The 23,765-nt window shown below is 38.4% G+C and overlaps 1 protein-coding gene across 8 annotated transcripts in view; it reads right to left on the bottom strand.

The window, feature by feature from the left end:
* The window catches only part of CPEB2 (cytoplasmic polyadenylation element binding protein 2), a 65,889-nt gene extending 42,621 nt beyond the window's left edge, over nucleotides 1-23,268 (bottom strand). For 2 of the 8 annotated variants that reach the window (XM_021668214.2, XM_064365732.1), the window contains exons 1-4: nucleotides 21,406-23,268; nucleotides 18,145-18,426; nucleotides 17,308-17,397; nucleotides 8,439-8,529 (exon numbers count right to left, since the gene is read on the bottom strand). In XM_021668214.2, the coding sequence (XP_021523889.2) occupies nucleotides 8,439-8,529; nucleotides 17,308-17,397; nucleotides 18,145-18,426; nucleotides 21,406-22,809 (1,867 nt within the window). In that variant the 5' untranslated portion in view covers nucleotides 22,810-23,268. Of the gene's footprint in view, nucleotides 1-8,438; nucleotides 8,530-9,242; nucleotides 10,153-17,307; nucleotides 17,398-18,135; nucleotides 18,427-19,792; nucleotides 20,358-21,405 lie in introns of those variants that run through there. The other 6 variants (XM_064365734.1, XM_064365738.1, XM_064365735.1 and 3 more) reach the window with 4 other exon arrangements.
* Between the last annotated feature and the right edge of the window lie 497 nt (nucleotides 23,269-23,765).

Raw genomic sequence — 23,765 nt, 5'->3', positions numbered from 1 at the left:
CCAGTTGCTTGGGAGGCTGAGGCAGGAGAATCGCTTGAACCTGGGAGGTAGAGGTTGTAGTGAGCGGAGATCGCACCAATGTACTCTAGCCTGGACAATTAGAGCAAAAAAAAAAAAAAAAAAAGAGAGAGATTTTAAAGAGGCATAGCACCATTAGGATAAAGAGACTGGAATGGGATCATAAAACAACCAAGTCTCCAAATTTCTGGGAACTATAAATGTGAATGGTTGAATGGTAACTGACTTTGAAGACCAGAAATCACTGAAAACACAACCTAAGCCAGTGTATATGGGGAATGCCATCAAGTAACACTCCATTTACTGTAGTACACACCTGGACAGGTTCAGAAATCAGAAGCTCTGGTTAAAACTGTCTGTAAGAAAACAGGAAAGTTTAAGATTGCAAGTGAGTTTTTAAAAGAACCCTCCGGAATCTAAGAAGGCTAGCAATTTGGCCTACAGCTCACAAGCAGAAGGCTGGAAGACCCACATCCACGATCATTTCCCAGAACAAAAGAAAAGACCTGGATACAGGCATGGTGAGGGTCTTACCTGATTAACTTATTGCAATTATTACCAGTTGATAATTCCAACTATATACATTGAGCTTACAATATCCATTTTTTGTGTCTTATTTTTAATATGAATAGACAACAAAGGATCATAAAATATTTGATGAACATCTCTAACGTGAGAGAAAAAGAGAACACAATCAAATAAAAAAGAAGAACTTAGAAGAAGCACAGAAATGTAAGGAACTGGGAAAATAATCTTCAAACACTATAGTAGCCTCCAGAAAAATAAGATGAAACAAGAAGAAGATGTAATTGGAAAGTTCTGAGAAGTTTTGTTAAAAAGGGTTTTAAAAATTAGTCAGCAAAAGATTATAAAATAAAAAACTCAATAGAAGATTTGAAAAATAAACAAGCTCTTCAAATGAAAAACAAGAGACAAAACAACGGAAAACAGAAAAGAAAAACAGATGATGAATATACAAGGTTTAACAACTGAAGAACAAGAATTCTAAAAAGAGGTAATATTAAAAAATGGGAAGAAATTTTCAAGGAAATAATATTGCAAATTTTCAAGAACTGAAGATATAAACCTCTGAATTAAAAGGGTCTAATAAAGATACAGCTTAATAAACTAAATAATGAAGGTAGGAAGGAGGGTATGTATTCACATACACACTCTGAGATCCACATTTCATTATTACAAAATTGCAGAACCACAGGCATGAAAAGATCCTAAAAGCTTCTAGAAAGAAAACCAACAACAAAAAAATAAGAATTCAAGGCAATCATACAAATGAACAGGATTCAGAATAATGCCACACTTAAAGCAATACTGAAGGTTAAAAGACTCTAAATCAATACCTTCGATATTCTAAATTGCTAATATTTAATTTCATAGTGGCCTATCATATAGGTAGAAGAATTATGTTTTCAGACATACAGGGTCTCAAAATTTATGTCCCAACAGCAGGAAGGTAATACAGGTCCAACAAATCAAAGAGAAACAAAGGCATAAGTCAGTAAAGAAAGGACACGGAGATTAGGACATGGATTCCACAGAAAAAAAGAAATTCCTAGGATTATGGAAGTCCCAAAATGACAGCTACATAGGGCTACAAGAGTGAAAAAAAAAATCTGGATGACAATTTGATACATTTATATGTACTGAAAAGAGCTTTACAGTCTATGGATAAATTCTGGGATGAATTAATAATTAATAATTAGAAAACTAAGCAAATAAACCAAAAAAGACAATGATTAATTCCAGGTAAAAGAAAACGTTATAAAACAAAGTGTTATAGTACAAAACATACAAGGTTCATCTATGAATATTATTTGCATTATCTCAGTAATACAATCCCTGATTTAAACAAAAGTGGTCTCATCATTTTGGAGGACAGAGTAGGGGAAATATCGAAAGATATTTAAGTCATATTAGGGTATCAACACATAATACCTACAATGTAGAAAATATAGAAGCACAGGCATATTATTTACAAATAAGTACATAGAGAATCAGTTAAAAAAAAAAAAGAGCTCACAGTGGCTACCACTAAGGAGCAGGAATCTGAAGTAGACAGACAAGGAAGAGGAAGGAGATTTCTATTTTGTTGTTGTTGTTATATAAGACTTACAGCACTACTTGACTTTCAAAACTAGGCAAATATATATTTTTAAATTTTTTAAAAAGTTAACCAGGTTGGATGAAAGGCAAAGATTTAATTACTGAAAACATTTTAAGTTTATAGATAGAGAATAAAGAGATTAGAAAAATTATACAACAAAATACCAATTATAGTTATTTTAGTTTGTGGGAAAAGTGACAATTTTGAAACTTGTTTCTCCTAGTGTTTCCAAATTTTCTTTAATAAATACTATTTTTGGTAACAGGAAAGGATAAAATGCTATTATTATGGAGAAAAACCCTTCAGAAGAGATTCTTGGATATATCTTCAAATACTATAAGCAGTTAAAATTCATAGGCCTAATTATCCCAATTACTTGCTTTTATCCCTGCAAGTTACATATAGGAAACATTCTTTTTGTTGTTCTACTTTCCATTTAAAAAAAGTGATATAAATATTTTTCAAATCATATGAAAGATGCTTTGTAGTGAATAACAGGATTGCAGTAAAGACATATATATTCTGAATAAATAAATGTGATTTTAACAAAATTCATTGTAGTTTCTGTCTGACAGGTTTTAGTATTTAAGAAAGAAATTTCAGTCTGTCGTAATTTAAATCATTTACCTAAATATTCAAAGATGCTTGGAAGAAATAAAAGTCAGGTATGTTTTTTAATGTAATAACAGTTTGTAATAAAGACAACTACGTAAAAAGAAATAAAACCAAAACTTATTTCTATCCATGATGCCATATTTCAAACAAGTTTTTCAAAACAAAAACTTTCACAACCACATTTTTATAATTTCCTTGTCAATCTACAGATATTCTCAGTGACCAGTTAAACACATAAATGGTACTTTCACTAAGATGAACAATTCCGAGCAGTGGAAAAGTAAAGTATTAAGATTCCATGTAGATTATGAGAGTAATCACCTCTTAAAGTCAGAATATGTTTAATAAAATATGTATGGCTTCTATATAAATATAATTTACTACAAAGTTAATAATGATTTTTTTCGTATCAAAGGCAAGGGGTCTATCGAACAAAGAAAAGAAAAATCAATAAAGGAGAAAGAATATGTCAATTCCACTTACTCCCCTTTAAAATAAATGGAAACATTTCATTTAAAACTGAAAGCATACACAGCATCCCTCTACCTTTTTAAAGATATATTCTAACATATGTGATTTTATTCCATACTCTTTTATCTTCGTTATTGGCAATTGTAAAACTTTTGACTTCAGGAAACACCTGTGGCTGAAGAAAAAGTAAATTTGGTTTTGAGAAATGCATTCCTTTCTCTGTCAGGGGAAATAAGGAGGAATCCTGTAAGAGCAGATGACATACCTGCTTTGGCAAGTATATTATTGGTATTTGTTTTATTTTGGACTTTATTTTTTAAAATGCCATTAAACATTCATAGCTTTTTAAAGATCTCTTTACCACTGCTCCTTTATACTAGTTTCTCTAGGTGTGTTTTGGACACCACATGAACTTTACCACCTCTAGGAATGGGTCTTGAAACCCACATGACCACACACTCCCAGAGTCTGAGAACCTCTGTCTGGCTCAACAGTTCCTAAATTCTAAATGTAAGTTCTCACAATGGAGACTTAGAAATTTATACAAGTCATTTTGTAACTTGGTATTGTAATCTTATATTAAGGTCAGCTGAAGACAGAGAGAGGGAAAAGTAGAATTTAATTTGGTACTATCATAATCAGTCAGCACCTTACAAGAATAATTCCTTATTTTCTTAGTGCTTATATGCCCTACAATAAACAGAGCTTCTTACTTCAGGAGTCTTAAAAAACAGGAGTGTAGCAATCAGGTAATAAAAATGACACTAGATATACAAAAACGTAGTAAATTAAAGTTTTAAAGGTATCCACTTCTAGACATTTGTTAGTGTAAAATCACATTCTAAATTCCTTTTCCTGAATTCTCTTTAATTGCTCATAAAACATTGGTAAAGGCATTATGATCACTGACACATCTTCCCAAAAACCATTACATAAACTGCATTTCTTCTAGAGTTTTTCAAATCAACTTTCATGAGCTAAAATTAAGTACTTTTGTTTGTACCTATTCTTTGGGGAATGATACAAGTAATTTCTGGCAAAAATATTCACACAGTAAGCCTTTTTACAAATTGTAGGGGGCAGGGAAGGAAAAGACTTTAACAATAATCACTGTCTTGTTCTTTTGTTTAAAGGGGAATGAACTGACCCACACATACATTTAAAAACAGCAAATTATTTAAAATAGGTATATAAATCTAAAACTGGAAAACTACAAAACAGTATTTGGCAAAGCATGATTTACCTTAGCCATTTAAAGAATCCATGATTGTTCTTCCTTGAAAGGCAAATTATTTTCCAAGAATCAAGACAGTCATCAGAAAACAGGATGTTAATGGAGAGAAACCACCACAGAATAAATAAAGCAGACGGGTCAGTGTCATTCATACTAAAGAAAGCATCTAACAGTGTGTCACTCTGTTCATGATCCATAGCAAAAGACAGCACATTCTCGACAGTGTTAACTGAGCCCTGTTACACCCAGTCAGCATCAGGCAGCCCTAAACAAGCTATGCCAGGACTAGCCTCCTTTCAGTTCCTCAAATGTGACAATCTCTTCCATGCTTTTACACATGCTGGTTCTTTTGTCTAGGTGACACAGTCTCCCAATATTTTTCCATCATTGTGCTGCTCAGGCTTCAGGTCTCAGCTTCCTTTACTGTACATCTAAATTAGGTACTTTCATTTATAATCTCTCTAAACACCTCATAATCTTCCTCCACAGTATTTCTAACACACAGCAGGTATATGTATACTGTATTTGTGTAAGGTATCTCCCTTTCCCCAGTAGGCTATACAATGAGGGCAGAGACCATGTCTGCCTCAGACAATGTGCAGTCAGTATCTAGGAAACCTGTGTAAAAGCAGACACACTTAACTGAGTAAAGTGCATTCGGTATTCCATCGCGGGTAGCCATCATTTCATAGCTGTACAACTCTAACAAGACTAGACCCTTCCCACCTGCTATGCCAGACCATGAAAATATTAACATTAAACAATGGAGGTTCCCTACTGTCTTGACAAACCACTGGAGAGTAGGAAAATGCAAATAAACTGCAGTTAAGTGTTTTGGGCAGAAACAGGGATGAGAGGGTGCTTCTGTTAGCACAATCACTCAGTTCTCAGTTAGGTCAGGAACCTGCCACTTAGCATTCTAGAGATCTGCTTGACTGCTTTCTTCCAACTGACAGTCTCACCTTGACTAATTTTTCTTTTCCTTTAGACTAAGGGTAGAATTGAATACAAATTTACCACTCTGCCTTTTACCTCTGTGGTAGCCAGCCTCTAGTACTCACATCTCTTGAGTAGCAGACCTGGCCAAAATTGAGCAGAGCTGATCTATGTAGTTAACAGAACGTTGTGGAAATGATGGTATGAGACTTCTAAGGCTAGGACATAGAAGACACTGGGATATTCGTTTTGAGCTTTTATCACTTTGGGGCATATAAGCAACCATGTTGTAAGAAAAGTTTTACAGCCCTGTAGAGAGGTCCATGAGGCAACAAACGGAGTTCTTCTGCCAACAGCCAGCCATGTGAGTGTACCATCTTAGAAAAAGATCCTCCAGTTCCAGTCATGCCTTCAGATGACTGCAGCCTCAGCCAGTATGCTGACTGCTACTTCCTGAGATATCCTCAGCCAGAAATAAGCAACTGAACTGCTCCCAAATTCAAACCCACAGAAATTGTGTGAGATGATGTTTACTGTTTTGATCTGCTAAATTCAGGGATAATTATACAGAGATAACTAGTATCTCTCCTCACTCAAGCTCAGTTTCCTATTTTCACCATTAATATAAAGAGAAACACTTCATTTTAAAACTTTCCCCTCCAACTCCCTTTTCCTTTTTCATCAGATCCCACAAGAAAGACAAAACAAATGGCTGGTTTGTAAAACAGCATTTGAAAAGAATAAAATAATATCCATTTTGTTTTTTAGGGGAAAATAATTTTTTTTAATTAAATAGAGGACAGGATTTCCTAAAAGGGATGAGAAGGTAAGATAGAAGAGTTGAAACAGAGGGCGAAATACTGCCCTTAAGAACAGAAATGGAAAGAAGGAAAACAAATTCAGATGTTAAACCCTGGATAATTTATTCCACTTGCTACTACCTTGTTTTAGCAGATTCTACTGAGGTCCAGACCAAAGAAAAAGTTACAATAATCAGAGTATGGAGACGAAGAAAATATACAATATGATATCCCAGAAGGCAGCTAAGTTTCTATTAATAAGAAAAGGAAGGAAAAAAAAAAACTGAAAGTGGCAGCACTTAGTACCAAGATAATTTTAAATAGGAATATGATGGTGCTTTGTAAAAATATCAGTCTTATTTTTTTTATATTATTCAGAGAAAATTTCTCAATTTTTTTCTCTTTTAAAAAAATTCCCTGTCATAAAACATGTCGAGAAAATAAAATATTCCCCACATGTTTTGTGGAAATATGGAGAGACTTGTCACCACAATGCTTCCTAAAGGTAGTTAGTGGGCATGGTTTTCCCCTTCTAACAGCCAAAGATAATTTTTCTAACTTAAAAATGTTGAATTCACTTGAGATTTAAAAACATATATACCTACATATATATGTAATTCCCCTTCTTCTTATACTGCTTACATTTCCTTTTCGATGTCCTCTTTTTAGGTTTCCCTTCACTTTTACTATAACCCAGGCTAGCAAAAAGAAAAACTGAGGTAACAGTGTCACAATGAACATTTTGTCTAACACGTTTAAAAAGCCTTTTGAAAAAAAAGACTGGGAGAAACAACAATGAAAAACTTTTATTATCCACTGGTAACAGTTAATAATCTTGACTTTATCTTATATTAGAGTTTCTAAGAGTTTTCTTTCTTAAGAAGTCAAGAGGATAAATGGGAAATTTCTTAATCATAAGCTGCTGGCTTCTATTCTAAATGGTGGATCTAAGACAAACCATTGAAACTGTCAGCATAACAGTGAAAAAGAACAAGAGCCTAGACAAAGATACTAAAACTAAGCTGAATTTTGGTTAGAAGCAAAAAAATGAAACCCAAACAAACATGCCCAAAAACTTGACATATAACTTTAAGTTTGTATGAGGAATTACTATTAGCACACATAATCAACAATCACTAATATCTGCTTAGCTTCTCAAGCTCCTTAAAATTAAGGAATTGAAAAGACAAGGAATTCTTTTTACAAAATCCATAAACAGAATAAAATAGTTAGATATGTGGTCAGTATTATCACCTTAGCCCCACATCATCACCTCCCTGTCAATATGGAAGTTTAGGGTTTTTAGGCCAAATCTTGTAAGAGAATTCTAACTTGGCTTTATAGGATTAAAAATGGAGAAAGTTTACAAAGTAATCCATGATTTTGATTCCATGAGAGACTTAAAGCCAGAATCAAATAGTTAAACTGCTCCTGAATTTCTGACTCACAGAAACTGTGTAAGGTAATAAATATTTATTGCTGTTTTAAGCTGCTAAGTTTTCAGATAATTTTTTATGCAGCAATAAATAGTATCTGTCATGACTCAAATTGACAATTTGGTAGATTTTCACCATTCATATAAATGACAATGAGTTATACTGCATAAATATATAATAATTACTTTTCTTCATTTTATAAACAGAATAGTACAGCCAAAAACGACTACATTAATGCATTTCTTTAAATACGATAAATAATTAGTGAAGACTGCTACTGTAGGATAAGTGGGCCAATTCTTCTTCCTAATTTGTCTCAACTTCTCTGAAGGGCTCTTTTTCACCTCAGAGAAGCTACTATAAAATATTCTCCTTTCAAAACCCTATGACAGTAGAAGAAAAAATGAGAAAGGAGGTTAACTAGGGATAATTCTAGGCTGGAATCACTGCAAATTGTGAATACGAGTATCCCAAGAAATATTTTTAATATTTTTGTACTTGAAAGAATTCTAGAAAACTGACTAGTATATACTTTTAGATTCATTCTTCATTCTCCAGTGAACTGAAACATGTCTCTAAATAGTAAATTTTCCTTAAATTGTAAGTCAACGGAGGTGAGTTCACATTAAGTAACAAAAGAAAAAGTATGAAATTTCATAAAAACAAAAGATTGTCATTAATAAATGTTTAATAGAATTTTATAGTGGATATAGGTGCTACTTAAGGTTCGCTTTCATATAAAAACTAGTAAGATAAACAAATTGGTATACAATATAAACATACATCTTTTTTAAAAAGTCACCTACCCTTAAGAGGATCATGTTCTGCTCTCATAATATCGATAAGCGAATTTTCCAAAGAGTGCATATTCAAACTGTCATACATTCTATTTCGATCCTGAAAGAGAAGATAAAAAAAGACATTATAATCTATGCATTTTTTCCAAAAACTGATTATAAAAATACTGTCTAAGTTCTCCTACATAAAATAGGACATCTGATGAACATATTACTAATTAATCAGTATCCCACAAAATACCAATAACTAAAGATCTCATGAGCTACAATGTTTCTTGCATTGGAGGACATTATTTTCAGTACATTTATCTCTTAAATCTTTTATCAAAAATAATCTAATTTTACTGGCAATACTAATGCAATACAGTAAAATAATTTCTATGGTAATCTTTCTCTATAAAGTTTCCTAAAATATACACACAGAAAGCATTTTTTGGTTAATTTCTAAATTTTTCTCTTTTTCTCACATATTTAGGAAGACAGACACTGGCATGTGGAAAATAAATATTTGAGAGAAAATATTTTAGTTCCATAATTGCACCATACTTTAAACATCTATCAAACATTTTGTTATCTGACATAGTCTGAATTTCAACATGAGTGCATAAACATCTTATATGGTAAAAATCAAAAGCATAAGACACTAATCCCAGAACATAGACTAATACCTAGAATATTCATATTCATATCTTACTCTCTAAAGTGCTTCCATATTTGTCTCTGCATTTTAACCCTCACCAACTCCCCTGAAAAATAGGCAGATGGAAGAGAGAAGAGTAAAAGCACAGTAATCTCATTAAGTTGCTACTTCACCAAGTCTCCAAAGTCTTGTGTTGTCAGATCCTTGTTTGCTGAATGTTCAATCCCTCCACTTGCTTATCTGAAAGAATCTGACTCTTTAATGTCCATGAATTTTTACTGTATTCTGTTCAACACATACTCAATGTACCTGGAAAAAGATAAGTGAGGAACTACTAGAGGAAGCTCTGGCCCATGCCCTCCAAATAATCTAGAAGTCTCCCCAAAATACCCACACAGTGAAGTATGTGTGTACACACATGTGCAAGCTTACGTATATGTGGGGGAGGCAGGATATGCCATTTTAAACTCTCAAAAAATGATTGCCACAGAAAATGGAAAAGGAAGAATCTGAAAATTAAGTGGAAATAAAAGTCCTAATAGAAATCAAAATAAGGCACTTATTAACCTGGGTCCATGAGCTTCAATAGAGACCAGAAGTCTCTGAGATTATATATAATATACAGTACATGGGTGTAGAGTAGTCCCCCTTTTCACCATTTTGCTTTCCACGATTTCAGTTATCTGTAGGATAGTACAATACGATATTCTGAGAGAGAGAGATATGCCACATTTACATAACTTTTATTACATTACATTTTATAATTGTCCTATTTTATTAGTTATTGTTGTTAATCACTTTCTGTGCATAATTTGTGATTTAAACTTTGTCATATATATGTTTGCATCGGAAAAAAACAGCATATAAAGGCACTGTTTGCAGTTTCAGGCATCCACTGCTTGTCTTAGAATGTATCCCTCGTGGATAAGGGGGGACTGGTGTATATGTAATTTTGTTTTTTTCCTGAAGAAAAGATTTATAGTGTTCATCAGTTTTCCACTGAAGTCCACAATTCAGAGAAGATTCAGAATCAGTTCTTCAGAAAGCTGAAGAAAAACCTAAGAAACTTTCCTAAAAATATGTTCATTTATTTACTCTATTTTGATGCTGAAATTAGGGTTGTAGCCTTTAGGTTGTAACCTTTTTAAAGCTAGGGGTTCAGAATCAGTACTGTAGACTAAGTAAGTTGCTGTCAAGGAGTTTAAAAGGGTAAAAAGTAACACTGAATGACGGAAAGAATGCTAGACTGGAGGCTCTTATTCCAGCTTTACCACCAATTAACTCTATCAGTACTTTTTATTGATTTTTACTGAAAGGCCCCTGAGGTAAAACACATACATCAATAACAGCTGCTCACTAGAACAGTGACCTTGATTAGTGATGGAGGCACAAAGAATTAATGAACTCTAACAGTGGTTTCTAAACTTGAGCATGCTTCAGAATCATCTGGAAGGCTGGTTAAACACATCAAATGAAACACATCAAATTCAGTAGGTCTGGAGTGGCACCTGAGAATCTGTATTTCTAACAGGTTCCCAGGTGACACTGATTCTGCTGGCCTGGATATCACACTTTTTACGAAACAATTAGTTTCTTCCTCTGAAGTCATTAAATCTCTCTAGACTCTGGTTCCAACTTCTAAAAATAATCATGTCAGGCTAGATGATGCCTGAAGTCTCGTTAAAAATTACAGAAAAAAATAGACTCAAAATACTGTAAAATAAATGAAATATTAATAAAGCTGAAACAGAGAAGAGGATGGCCCATGGGCAAAATGACATACTTATTTTAGGAATCTATCCAAATATTTCCATTTTCTCTGTGCTTCCACTATACCGTGTTCATAACTAATTTGTTGATTTTCCTGTCTATCCCACTAAACTTCTAAGTTGATTAAGGATAGGGACTATCTAATTACAGAATACAGCTAGTTCTCAAATGTTTGTCGAATGAATACTCCTTTATCTTTACCATAAAAACTTTATAAAAATGTAAAAAAAAAAATTGAGTTCTGTGAGGAGAAAGACTGCACTTTTAAACAGTAATTGTAAAGGTCTATAAAACTTTCTCAGAATCCTCAAGGGAATAGGTAGTCAAATGTTAACTGACTAAACTGAGACAAGCACCAGATTAATGTGCCTTGCTATGAACCTGAATTTCCAACCACCCAATGGAAGATTAAGTACTATTATACTGAAAGTTCAAAGATGTATTTAAAATAGAATTATAAAATGTAAGCTGTAATGATAAAAATTAATGTTCATATACCAAAGCAAAAAATCCCTCTGAAGATATGCCATGTCATGAAGGTTCTAAGAGTATATTGTAAATACTTTAAAATACTTCATTATCCTACTTACCCTAAATCCTCACAAAGGGAATATATTACACTTCATGGTTATATTTTTAGGTTGATGATTCTGAACAGAATCAGCCTATGTCCAGTCAACCAATGACCTTAATTAATGGTAACTATTAAATCACCCGAACAATATTTCCCAAGTAACTTCCTTTTTCTGGAGGTGTTGGAGGAAAGTACCCTTGAGGTGTGATCTTGCTCTGGAGCATAGTAGAACTATTGCATGGGTCATGGACAATATTTAAAGTATGAAAGAGAAAAATCCTTTAGCTATAAATATCAGTGACCACTATATAATCAATTCTGAGAGGTGTTATTCAAAAAGGCTGCATGTATTAATAACTTCAGTCTGAAGATCTATATCTAACTGAATCAGTGAGACGCCTACTTATAAGGTCTCTTATTTTCCTTTTTCTATTAAATATCTGATCCTAAACTCCTACTCTAGGAAAGAAAACAGCACAGCTATTTTAAAACAATTAGCTTGGTTATACTTTGTAAAGCATCAGCTGCATCCCATGTGATTTTTAAAGCAACAAACATAAAACAGCCTTGGGCAACCAAAAAGCACATGACATCTCAAAACTGCTTTTTAAATTTAATGAAACCTATAGACTTACATGAAAAAGATATAGATAATTATATTAAATAAATTGTGGGAATTAAAATATGACTTCTGAAAAAATAGAAACAAATCTGGTTATAAAACAAAAACTCATGCATTCTTCTGAAATGAAGATATTAGGAAAAATTGTGTTCATACAAACTGCCATCAGTTTAAAAACTAAATAGAAGAACTAAGGCGATTTTCAAGTGACCATGAACACCCCAGTACTAATTATCATTAATAAATATGGAAAATCATAGCAATGTAATTTACATTTATTACTACAAGGTTATTTGAAAACACCAAGATATTTCACAAAAATAAGACTATGAGGAAAGGTGTGCATGAAATCTATTCGAAAATATAAAAACTAATTGGCAAAGAATCAACTAAATGGGCTTTCAGAAACTGAGATTATAGAATCTCACAATAACTGACAGAATAAAATAAGAAAACATTTTTGAAAAAGGTATAACCTCTTTTATTATAAAATTTATTTCATGGTTTTTCTTAAACCCAGACATTTGCCACAAACACTATGTTAGTGTCAGTAAAAGCTTAGAAAGTTGAAAAAGACAGAAAAAAAAACAAAGTAATCTTAATCTTGAAAAAAGATGACCTAAGAAAAGATGATAAACACTGAAAAATAACTAAGGAGATTAATGGATAATATTAGAAATAGTATGACAAAGGGAACTCAAACTTCATTACAAGAGAACTTTTTGAAGAAATATTTTTTTGCTGGGATATATTAAAAACTGTTTTTATTTAAAAAGAAATGGTCAATTAGAAACTTTTCCTCTTGAAAATAAGGTACTCTTCCAAAGAAAAATAAGATTATAGAAAACCCCTATATTCTTATATTTAATGATATAGCAGATGCTTGAACATGTATTATTATGCTTAACTAGGAAGATCAGCTTTTACTGTACTTGTAATGTTTGTGTTTAGTTCTCTAACTTTTACTTTAAAATAAAGCAATGTAGTGCTAATATTGTCTTTAATTTTAAGTAAATATTGATCATACATTCCTGTTACACAATGTTATTGCCCCATATTCAACTAGCAGCAGATGACGTGCTACTCTGCTTTACTGCATAACGTAGTACTCAATCTCATAAGCGCTCTTCTCTTTCTCTAGTTGTTCCACATAGATAACCCTTATTCATCCAACTCAACTCTTACCTTCTCTAAGATAAAGAATAGTATTTTTTATCCATATATCTCAAGGGTAATTAAAACGCATACAGAATGAATGCAGATATATTTCTTGAATTTTCTCTATTAAGTTTGAACCTCAACACAGGGTGTTAGTCATACTCGGGAAAAAAAAAAAATCAAATGCTTTAAAAGGCCAAAGCTATTTTAGTACTCACAAGAATTAAAGAAAACAGAAGGGCAAGAACAATTAAAGAACTGAACACAGAATAGGAAACCAAAAGAAAGCATCCATTACTTAAGCTGTATAAAAGAGTCCATTCTTTTTCATTTTCAATGGCCATGTAACAGTTTGATGACTTTGAATGTCCCTGAAGTTCATCTGGTTTATGAATCACTATTTAAGAAATGCTTTATCAGATAAACAAATTGGACTTGGTATGCATCTATATACTGTTTTTTTATGTGTAAGGTGAGTAAAGACTCCAATAATATTTTTCTGAGACAGATCTCTAAATTACCATTTACCACATTATCACAATAGCCTATTAAAGATTAGTGAAAAGTATCTTTAATTAATTCAAGGTAGTTTATTACCTGACATGCTAAAGCACTGCAAGTAGAACTAGAGTTGATATACTGATAATTCCCCAGTTGAAAGGCAGGCTGACATGCATGTATATACTTCACACACTCAATTACAGTTGCAAGACATTACTTTGTTTACAGTGAGCTAATATGTCATATGTAAACTTGTTAGTAATAATAACCTCAGTTAAAGGGTATTTACTCTTACGTTTTGAATAAATATACTGTAACTTAACATCAAACTGAAAACTCCTATTTTTTTGGGAGGAGGGAGTGGTGTCTTGTTATGTTACCCAGGTTGGACTCAACTCCTGGGCTCAGGCAATCTTCCTGCCTCAGTCTCCCAAGTAGTGTATGTTGCTGGATCTGGCTGCAGATTCCATTTTAATATAATTTAGAATTCACACTTTTGAGTATGATTCTTGCAAGGGTAACTAGCTAATGACATTTTAAAGTAAAATAATTAATAGCTCTAAAGAAATTCATGGAGATATGTTAGGCCAGAGTAGTAGCTCAAGCCTGTATTCCCAGCACGTTGGAGGCCATGTCAGGTGGCTCATGTGAGGACAGGAGTTCTGAGACCAGCCTGGCCAACATGGCGAAACCCTGTCTCTACTACTAAAACAAAAATTAGCCAGGCATGGTGGTGTATGCCTGTAATCACAGTTACTGGGGAGGCTGAGGCACAAGAATCGCTTCAACCCATGAGGTGGAGGTTGCTGTGAGCAAAGATAATGCCACTGCACTCCAGCCTGAGCGAGAGTGAAACAAGAAAGAAAAGGAAAAGGAAAAGAAAGGAAAGGAAGAGAGAGAGAGAGAGAGAAAGAAAGAGAAGGAAACAAAGAGAAATTCATACAGATATATAATACTCATTTTAAAGTCAGAAATGTTTATAATTTACATTTCTTTTAAGAAGTTTTAAATTTGAGGGTTTTCTATTTTTAATAAAAGCTAATTTAAAATAAAATTCCAACCCACAAAATTTTTCATATAACAAAAATAAAAATCAACCTACAAAACTAGTTCTTTCCTATTCATTGAATTCAATTACATATTCAGCTCTTGATATAGGTTAACCCTCAGTATCCAACTATAAGAATTAAGACTTCAGTTCCATAATTTTGTATTATATTCTAGGCCCTAATCAGTTTGAGACTAAAGGAAATAAAAAGTTAAATGTTTTAAAATAATGTACTTGTTAACAAAAATGTACTAGAATTACATTGTATATGACAAAAGGTCAAAAATTAAAATAATCTCCACAAGTATTTAAGTGACTAAGTATTTCTATCATTTAATTTTGCCAAAGAATGAGAAACTACCCAACATTTTAAGATAACAATTTCATTTTGTAGCTGCTGCTGTATTTTTAAAAGCATCAACTTCAAATACCTCAACCTTTATAGAAAGACAGAAACACAGAACAAATTATGTATAAGTATCCTCACGGTACTTAAAGGAGACAATGACATTGCTTTCAAGTCCAGTTGAAATGTCATATACTACCTCCACTGCCTTAACTAATGCCTTAGACCCTTTGCTCAAAGAAATCAAGAGGCTTATATTCTAAAAATAGAGGCTAGGGGGTGGGGGAGCAGGGAGGAAAAGAAATGGCCAAAAGAGATCAGAGAAAGTGTAAAAGCTGGCTGAAAGGCCTTAAATGACCTAGTTCAAGGTCCTCCTCTGATAGATAAGGAAGCTATAACCCAGAGATATGAAAGCCCATAAACTATGTCATTCAATGTCATAAAGATTATGAGGAAGAGGAAGAAGATCCAAGTTTCAGGCCTTCTTTCCTTCCAGTTCCATTTACTTTCCATTATCTTCCCCCCGCCCCACCATCACTGTCTTCTACTTCATCACATCACACCTCTGGCTCAAGAGTCCAAAGGGAATGCCAGTATCTCAGCAGTTTACCAGAGAAGTTTATCTTTAAGCACCAAAATCCTTTTCCCGAAAATAAATTTCCCTAAAATCTTAGGTTATGAAACAGGTAAAAGCAGGGTAGCTTTGACCAAAGTCTAAGTGGGAGGGCAGCCCCAATGGTGGCAGCCCCAGAGGCTGGTTTAAAAGCTTCCCTTTCATTATCACCCCTGTCTCCTCTCTAGCATTCCACCAATTGAAATCAACTCAATAACCTGGTTTCTCAACATCTGTCCCTGCCTCATGGACCCTTTATGCCAGCTAATTTGTATTATTTTCCATGGATACTTATTTCTCATATATATGTATCCATCCTATCACTTCTTCCTGCACAAACAGAATAATTATGTCCTTTTCTATCTGAAAACATTTCTCCTGCCAATTTCAAAATAATTATATTAATTTTCTTCTCCTAAACACACCATCTCCTAGGCATTCATGTATTGAATTTGAACAATACAAAAATGCTATCATAAAAACGTCACTAATAAGGCTTAACTAGACTATAGAAGAGAAGAGAGTAGAAGAAAATAGCTAACTTATATTAACAAGACCGTACATTGCAAATTACATGCAGTAACTACCATTTCTAGGTGAAGACGCTGACAGGACTACTTTAGAAAATAGGTAGGACTTGGCTAAAACAATTGCTAGTGGTTGATTATCAAAATTAGTGCTAATCTTCTAGATTAGAATGCTACCTACAAATGTATTATTAATCTGTTTATAACCTTACTTGTAAAATCATCTCATGCTGATAAATTAACCAAGGAAGAGACTTAGAATATTATAGCCCCATTCCTATAACACACAGAATGTTAAGTCTATACTCATTCAAACTTGAGCTCTGTAAGAAAGAACCTTCATATATAAGGACTGAGTTTTCTATACCCTGTAATAATCCTGGTACCAGGTACGTGTAACCAACTGGTACCTAGTATACATTCAGTTTGCAGAAAGATAGTATTTTGTGACCAACAAAGGTGTGAATGTAATTTGACTAAGACTAACTCCCAGTTTTTTGAGTAAAACTTTCTCCCTAGGAAACTGATTATTTGGAAAAAGTCTAGGTATAAAAGCAGTAACAAAATTAAGAACACTAGGCTATACATTTTTTTAATAAAGGTGAAAAACTGAACCAAGACAAATCTTTTTTAGAAATATATCTCAAAACAAATGTAGAATTCATGACAAAAATTTACTGAAAAGTTCTATGAAACACTGATTAAATATAAAGCTGGATGTTAAAAGTAAACATGATTTTGTACCTAATTGCATATAATTTTGAAAAGAAATACAATCTGTTTAGTTTGACTGATGTTTAAAGTCAGGTGCTCTTATTTATATAATCCCTTTTTCCAAAAAAAAAAAAAAATTATGTTTTAGAAATATAAAAGGATTATTCATTACTCTTAAATTTGAAAATAAAAAATTCTTATATTAAATAGTTCAAATCTGGTGATCCTTAAAAAATAAATTGCTTCAGTGTCCTCTAACATATGCTATCATAAGTATAATAAGAAAGTAAATAATAAATCCTACTCATAATATAAATACTAAACTCCTAACCGAAATCCTAAAAAGTATACACTGTGCAGCCTACCTGGTCTATTCTGGATGTTCCGGCTGCAGTGCACCAACTATCTTGGAGTGAATCTGAGCCCCAAGCTGGCAACTGCAAACTAGATCTCACCTTCAATAGCATAGAAGTTTTCATCAGAAATGAGCAGTTGTCTTCCCCAAACCCACCCAAAGAAAGAAAGAAAATAAAAAATAAAGCTCTATCGTAAATCCTCATTCCATCCATTAACAGTTTAAGAAAAACAAAACCAAACAAAAACCTCACTTGCAATAGCCATAAGGAAACTTCAACAAAATAATAAAAAGCCTGAAAAAAAAAACAGTCTAATCATCATAACTATTAGGCCACATTTAGGAAATATAATATGTGAATTAGTGAAAATAAATTTAAATTAGATGTGAAAAGCCCTAATATTATTTTGCCACAATCATAGCTGTACTAAGTATATCCTAATATATATACAGCCGATCATAGTCAAATCTAAGAATAGTTACAATTACAGAACATTTTAGCTTAGCTATGTTATAGGAGAAACAAACTTTGGTGGCCCATTATAGTTTATAAAGTAAAGCATTCTTAAAGAGCTGCCAATTGAAAGCTTCAACATGTATTTAATAAATACAACAAGGTTTTCTATGTTTTACTAAGCTTATTTTCCATTAAGTGTTTAGAGAATTTTTTTACACTCTCAATTTTCTCAGTATAGATATCTCAACCTTTGTTAATTAAATTACATGCCTAAAAATTAGAACTTTATTTGAAAGAATGTTAATTTTACCATACTACTACCACCACCACCCAACTACCTATTTTGAAAGATTAACATGAGAGATAATGTTATTTACATACCATTCTTACCTGTAAGGGTAAGAGTGTATTACTATTGTTGTCTGTTCTGAAAACATTATCTTCAATCCAAGATTTTGGAGTCAGTGATGGAGTTGAGCGAGTAAATTTCGGTGGTGCAATGACATTACCAGAAAACGGTTTCTTCAATGGAGATATCTGATTCATAGTTCCTGGAATTCCCATGTTTCCGGTTCTACGGTGATCTCTGCCATGCATTGCTCCCCAGGACATACTTCCAGTGCCCCAGCCACTGCTCTGATGGTTGCTCCAGGGAGATTGTTTCAGAAGAGGCTGGGGAAAATATATCTATTTAAATTACAGCATTTAAAGAGTTTACAATTCAAATTCAAATTTCAGACCTAAGAATTTATATAATGAAATATATAAAGACAAAAGAATACATCTTTCCTAGCTTATACAAGTTAATAGTCTTGAGATCTTTTTCCATGAAATCATATTTGATGCTGGTAAGGTTTTCATCTTCTTGTCTACTATAAATATCATGATATTTTATGACAGTTACGAAAACAGAACCATGTACTTTTTTCCTTCAAAAATAACTGTATACATGATAAACATGAAGAAAAAATAAATTGAAATTAATTTTGAATCTTAAAGATATAATCTACACGGTGATCTAAAAGCAACCATATTATGCTAGGCACACAACTAAAAATATGGTCTTTGTTAATTAAAATATCCTATTCATCCAAGTGAAATATTTAGACTTCATGTTTCCAAAACAAGTTGCACTACTACAAAAGTGGTAATTTACTCAATTGCACAAATTAAAAACGCCTTTTAGAATAAGAACAGCATAGAAACTATGTCATTTTTCTACATTGTTTATTTAACTGATAAGGCATTTTATTCCAGTTTTAGTATAGTTTGTTTTAAAGTGTTTTTGTTTTTATTTCACTTAATTATCCATGAACTGTGAAGCAATTATCTGATGTTGCCCATAGGTGGATCCACTGAGGTATACTGCCAACTATATGTTTTATTTCAGTAGAGATCTTGATACAAGTCTCCATCAAGTTGATTCATTTTCAAAAGTAAATTACATCCTAATCTAAAACCTGGGGCAAGAAAAGTTAAGTCATTAAAGAATGGAAATTCCACCGAAAGGTTGTAATTGTAGTTTTGGGTTTTTGGTATTTTTTTTTTAAAAAAAAGTACTCATTGCTGGTAATTCTACTGGCAATACGTTTATACTTTAATACTTTGGTGTTAAGATGTAGCGAAGGAAGTATCAGCCATACAGTTACTAAAAATAAATATGGTTCTCTTAAAATTGAACCTTTTATAAGACAATTAAAAGAGAAAATCCTGATCTATAGCACCAATGTTTAAAAACTTTTAAATGCTAACATAATCATGAGTATATATTACTCCTTCCCCCTCCACAGAGTCCCAAAGCATAAGTAGGGAGCCATGGACAAATCACTTCATTCTAGAGGGCCTTACGTTCCTTATCAAATGAATTAATGCTCAAAGTTGTCTTCCAGTGATCTAAAATTCCATATGAAAGCTGTGTGACCTGTCACACTCCATGGCTAGACATATTTTTTGTCCAAAAGGAGATTACAGTTAAATACGGATCATGGTATATGTTATTCCAGTGCTTTGTATCACAACTTTAAGAATACGAAATTACCTATAGATAATTTTCTGTGGACAAGTTTCCAGTTAACAAAATGAAGACCTTGAGACACAAAAGACAGTTGCTGAGGATTATAAAAATCATGTAAAAGTGGAAAGTTCTTTCAAAATCCCTATCTTCAAACCTTATAGGCCACATTCTCTTTTGTAAGAAAGAAATTAGTGATTCAACAAAAACTGTTAACTGTCACTTTGGGTTATTTAGATAAACTGTTAACTTTCACTTAGGTTACTTCAGATAGTATTCACTTTGAAAAGAGTAATCCTTGAAAACTTTGGTCAACTGAAAAAGTTATGGGGTTAAGGTCAAACTTTGCTTCTCTGTCAATCCTTAATCACAAAAATGGAAAATGGCCTTAAACAGAATGAACACTGCAACAAATGCTAACAAGATTAAAAACTAACAAGACATTCTTTCAACGTCAACTCACCAACCCACCGGTCACCCAAATATTGTATTGAGGGAACAACAAAAAAAGAAATCTTCAACCAGAAAAGATCCAGATAAATACTCTGCCCAGTGTTATTTCATAATATTAACTACTTAAAATACACACGGCCCACATATTCCCTTATTGAAGGTTAAGGCCACCAAAGAATGTACCGAAAGTCTAGGAGGAGATACACTAATCCCAGTTCCAAGTTTAGTTTTGTCCTAAAACCCACAAAACATGACCCCAACATTGAAAAGCACACAAACTAGGACAATCATGGGGTATCTCAGTTTGAACCAGAGCCGTCACTAACAGTTTCTCTGTCCCAGTTCTGTGACAGCCGAGGACGCGGCCCCGCGAGAACCAGGTCCGGCGAGGAACGTGGCCGGCCGCTCCCTCCCGACTCGCTGGCGGCCCAGGGTGCGGCGCTGCCGGCAGGTTGACCGTGGGCGGAGCTTTGGGAGCGGCTCGAAGGACCCCCGGGCGGGATGTGGCTTCACGGCGAGATCCCGCCGGCCAATTAAGAATGAAACAAACTCCAAAGAAAAAAATGCCTTTCAGCCTTCCCTCATTGGACGGCGGGGCAGAATCAAGGGCTCCCCTGCACGCACCATCTCCCGCAATTATATTTCTCCTGCCCAAGTTCACTTCCCACGGCCGCTCTCCCGAGGCCCCCGGCCCGCCCCCGGTCCTCGCAGCGCCTCCCCGAGTCGGCGTTCCGGGACGGCGGCCCTCCAGGCCCGGGGCAACCGGCGGAGCCCTGGGTGCGCCCGCTAGGAGGGCCGGGAAGAGTCGCCGCGCCCGGCCGCCCGCCGCCCGCCGCCCCGACGCTATTCAGCCCCTGCCCCAACCCCCACCGCCGCGCCGGGACGTTCGAGGGGGCGCCGGGCCAGCGGCGGCTCCCAGAGCGACCTCGTCTCCCAGGTCCCTGCAGCCCACGGTGGCCACTGCCCTCCTGCCCTGCCGGAGGCTGGGGTTCCGCGTCCTGTCACGGTTGTCAGCCCTGTCAGGGTTGTCAGCCCTGTCAGTCCCACTCTAACTTGGGCGAGTGGCTCCCCTCGCGGCTTCTCTCCGAGCTAAGGTCGGGTCCCTGGCCTCCCCGCCGCCCCCTTCGTCCCCCACCCGCGGTCTCCTGGCCCCATGGCGCGGCCAGGCTGCCTGCCGCCCGCCGTACCTGGTGGTGGTTATAGGAGTTCCTCTGCTGCAGGAAGGCGGCGGCCGCCGCCTGGTGCTGCTGCTGGAGCTGCGGGCTGACGGGCGACCTCCGGCTCTGCGGCTGCTGCGGCGCCGGAGGCGGCGGGGGCTGCTGCTGAGGTAAATTCATGGCGGGCGGCGGCGGCGGGGGCACGGCGGTCGCCGAGAAGGGGCCGCCGAAGCCGCCGCCGCCGCCGCTGCCGCCGCTCGCCGGCACGCTGAGCCCCGCGCAGCCATGCGGCGAGACCGGCGAGAAGCTCGGGAAGAAAGCCGGGTTCATGGACGACGGCAGCCCGGGGTAGAAGCCGTTCTCAGAGTCGGGGCTGGGCGGCGGCATGGCGCTGAGCGAGCCGCCGCCGCCGCCGCCGCCGCCGTTCGGGGTGGTGGCCGACGAGCCGGGCGGCTGTGGCTGCGGCTGGGGTGGCTGCTGGGGTGGTGGCGGCGGCTGGGGCGCCGGCGGCTGCTGGGGCTGGGGTGGCGGCGACGCCGTCTGCACCGACCAAGGGGTGCTGAAGCCGGGCAGCGGCGGCGGCGACGCGGAGCCGCCTCCCCCTCCGCCTCCTGGGGGCCCCCCGCCCCCGCCGCCGCTGCCGCCGCCGCCGCCGCCGCCGCCCGGGTGTGGAAGGTCCGGGCTCTGCAGACTGCTGAAGGCGCCCGCGCCGAGCGCCCCGCCGGGCAAGAGGTTACTAGGACTGTTGAGCAGAGGGTGGTTGGGGGACTCCATGGAGCCCGGTGCGGGGTTCACCGGCGGCGTCGAGGGGGCCAAGCCCGCATTGGGGGACTCGGCGGCGCTGCCCTCGCCCGCGGTTGGGGTCTTTCGAGGGCTGCCCGCGCCTCCGTGGCGGCGCCGCGGGGCTGTGGGCGACGAGGGCGGGAGCTGTGGGAGCGGGGGCAGGTCGGCCGGACGCTGCCGCTGGGCGAAGTCCTGCGACGGGAGGTGCTGCGGATGCGGGAGGCTGAACTGCTGCGGCTGCTGTTGCTGCTGGCGCTGGGCGAGCTGCGCGGGCTGGAGGAGATGGCCGGCCGGCGGCGGCGGGCTGAACCGGCCCGGACAGTGGAGCGGCGGAGGCGGCGGCAGCTTCGAGTCCGGAGGGTGGGGAAGGTGGGGAGGGCTGAACTCTTTCCTCTTCTGGCTGCTCAGCTGCTGCTGCTGCCGCTTACTGAAGTCCTGCGGGGAGGAGGTGCGGCAGCAGCAGCAGGAGGAGGCGGAGGAGGAGGAGGGGTGGTGCAGACTCGGTTTGAAGTCCTGGGAGGGGAGGAGGTGGGTCACACCCGCGATCGTGCCGCCGCCGGGGTGGTGGTTGGGGAGTTTCTCCGCGGCCGCCGCCCCCGAAAGCGGCCGCGCCGGCTGCTGTGTCAGCCCCAGCAGCAGCTCATCCTGCATGGTCTGCTGATGCGCCAGGAACGGGGAGGAAGAGGAAGCGGCGGCGGCCGGGCTGCCCGCGCCGCCGCCGAGGGGGATGGAGAAGGGGGAGGCGGTCTCTAAGAAGCCGGTGACAGGCAACGGTGGCGGCGACAGCGGGCCGAAGGGCGTGGCGGAGGACAGCGAGTTGGCGGACCCCGCGGCGTAGGGACTGTACACCTCTCCGCTAACAAGGGCCTGGGGCTGCTGCTTCGGAGCGGGGCGGTCTGCAGCACCCCAAACCCGAAATCCCTCATTTATCAGGCTGGCGGCAGCGGGCGGAGACGCACTTCGTCCCCTGCCCCACCTAGGAAGCCGCCGGCTCTTGGGCTGCGTGGCCGTGGTGGAAGGAGAGGGAGTCAGTGAGAGAGGGACACCGTGACTGAGCCAGTGGACACCGACTTCGGCCCCACCACCCCTCGCGGCGATCACAGCCGCCGCCTCTCGAGACCGGCTCGGGCGCTGCCGCCACCGCCGCCGCCACCGCCCTGGCGGCTTAAGAACCCCGGAACGTGCGTCAGCACCACCTCACAATCGCGCCGCCCCCGTGATGCGTCCTGGCACGCGCGGGCGTGAGGCCACCGCGCCCCCGTCGCCCCGCCCCTCATTAATATGCAGACGCAGCCGGGGGCGCGCTCGCGCTCTCGGGAGGGCGGGAGCGAGCGGCACGTCTCCTTGGGTCTCTCTGCGTTGGGGGAAATGGAAAGGCCAGTTGTGGCGGGGATCGACTGGAGCACTGGACGGGCGCGCGGACTAGGGCGGGCGCGCGCGGGAGAAAGGGACGGTTCCTGGGCAACGGCCCCTCCCTGGCGCGGGATCCGCGCAGAGCCTGCCCGGGTCGCACGCGTCTCCGCCGCTCGCGGTGCCGCCTCCTTCTTGTCACCTCCGTTCCGCCCTCGGTCGGAGAAGCCCAGCCTCACCACTCGGGGTTCCCAGGG

The sequence above is a fragment of the Aotus nancymaae genome, unplaced genomic scaffold, assembly GCF_030222135.1.
Source record: "Aotus nancymaae isolate 86718 unplaced genomic scaffold, 86718_ANA_hifiasm-v0.15.2.pri h1tg000006l, whole genome shotgun sequence".
Taxonomy (NCBI): domain Eukaryota; kingdom Metazoa; phylum Chordata; class Mammalia; order Primates; family Aotidae; genus Aotus; species Aotus nancymaae.
This window is presented reverse-complemented; position numbering and strand designations above follow the sequence as displayed.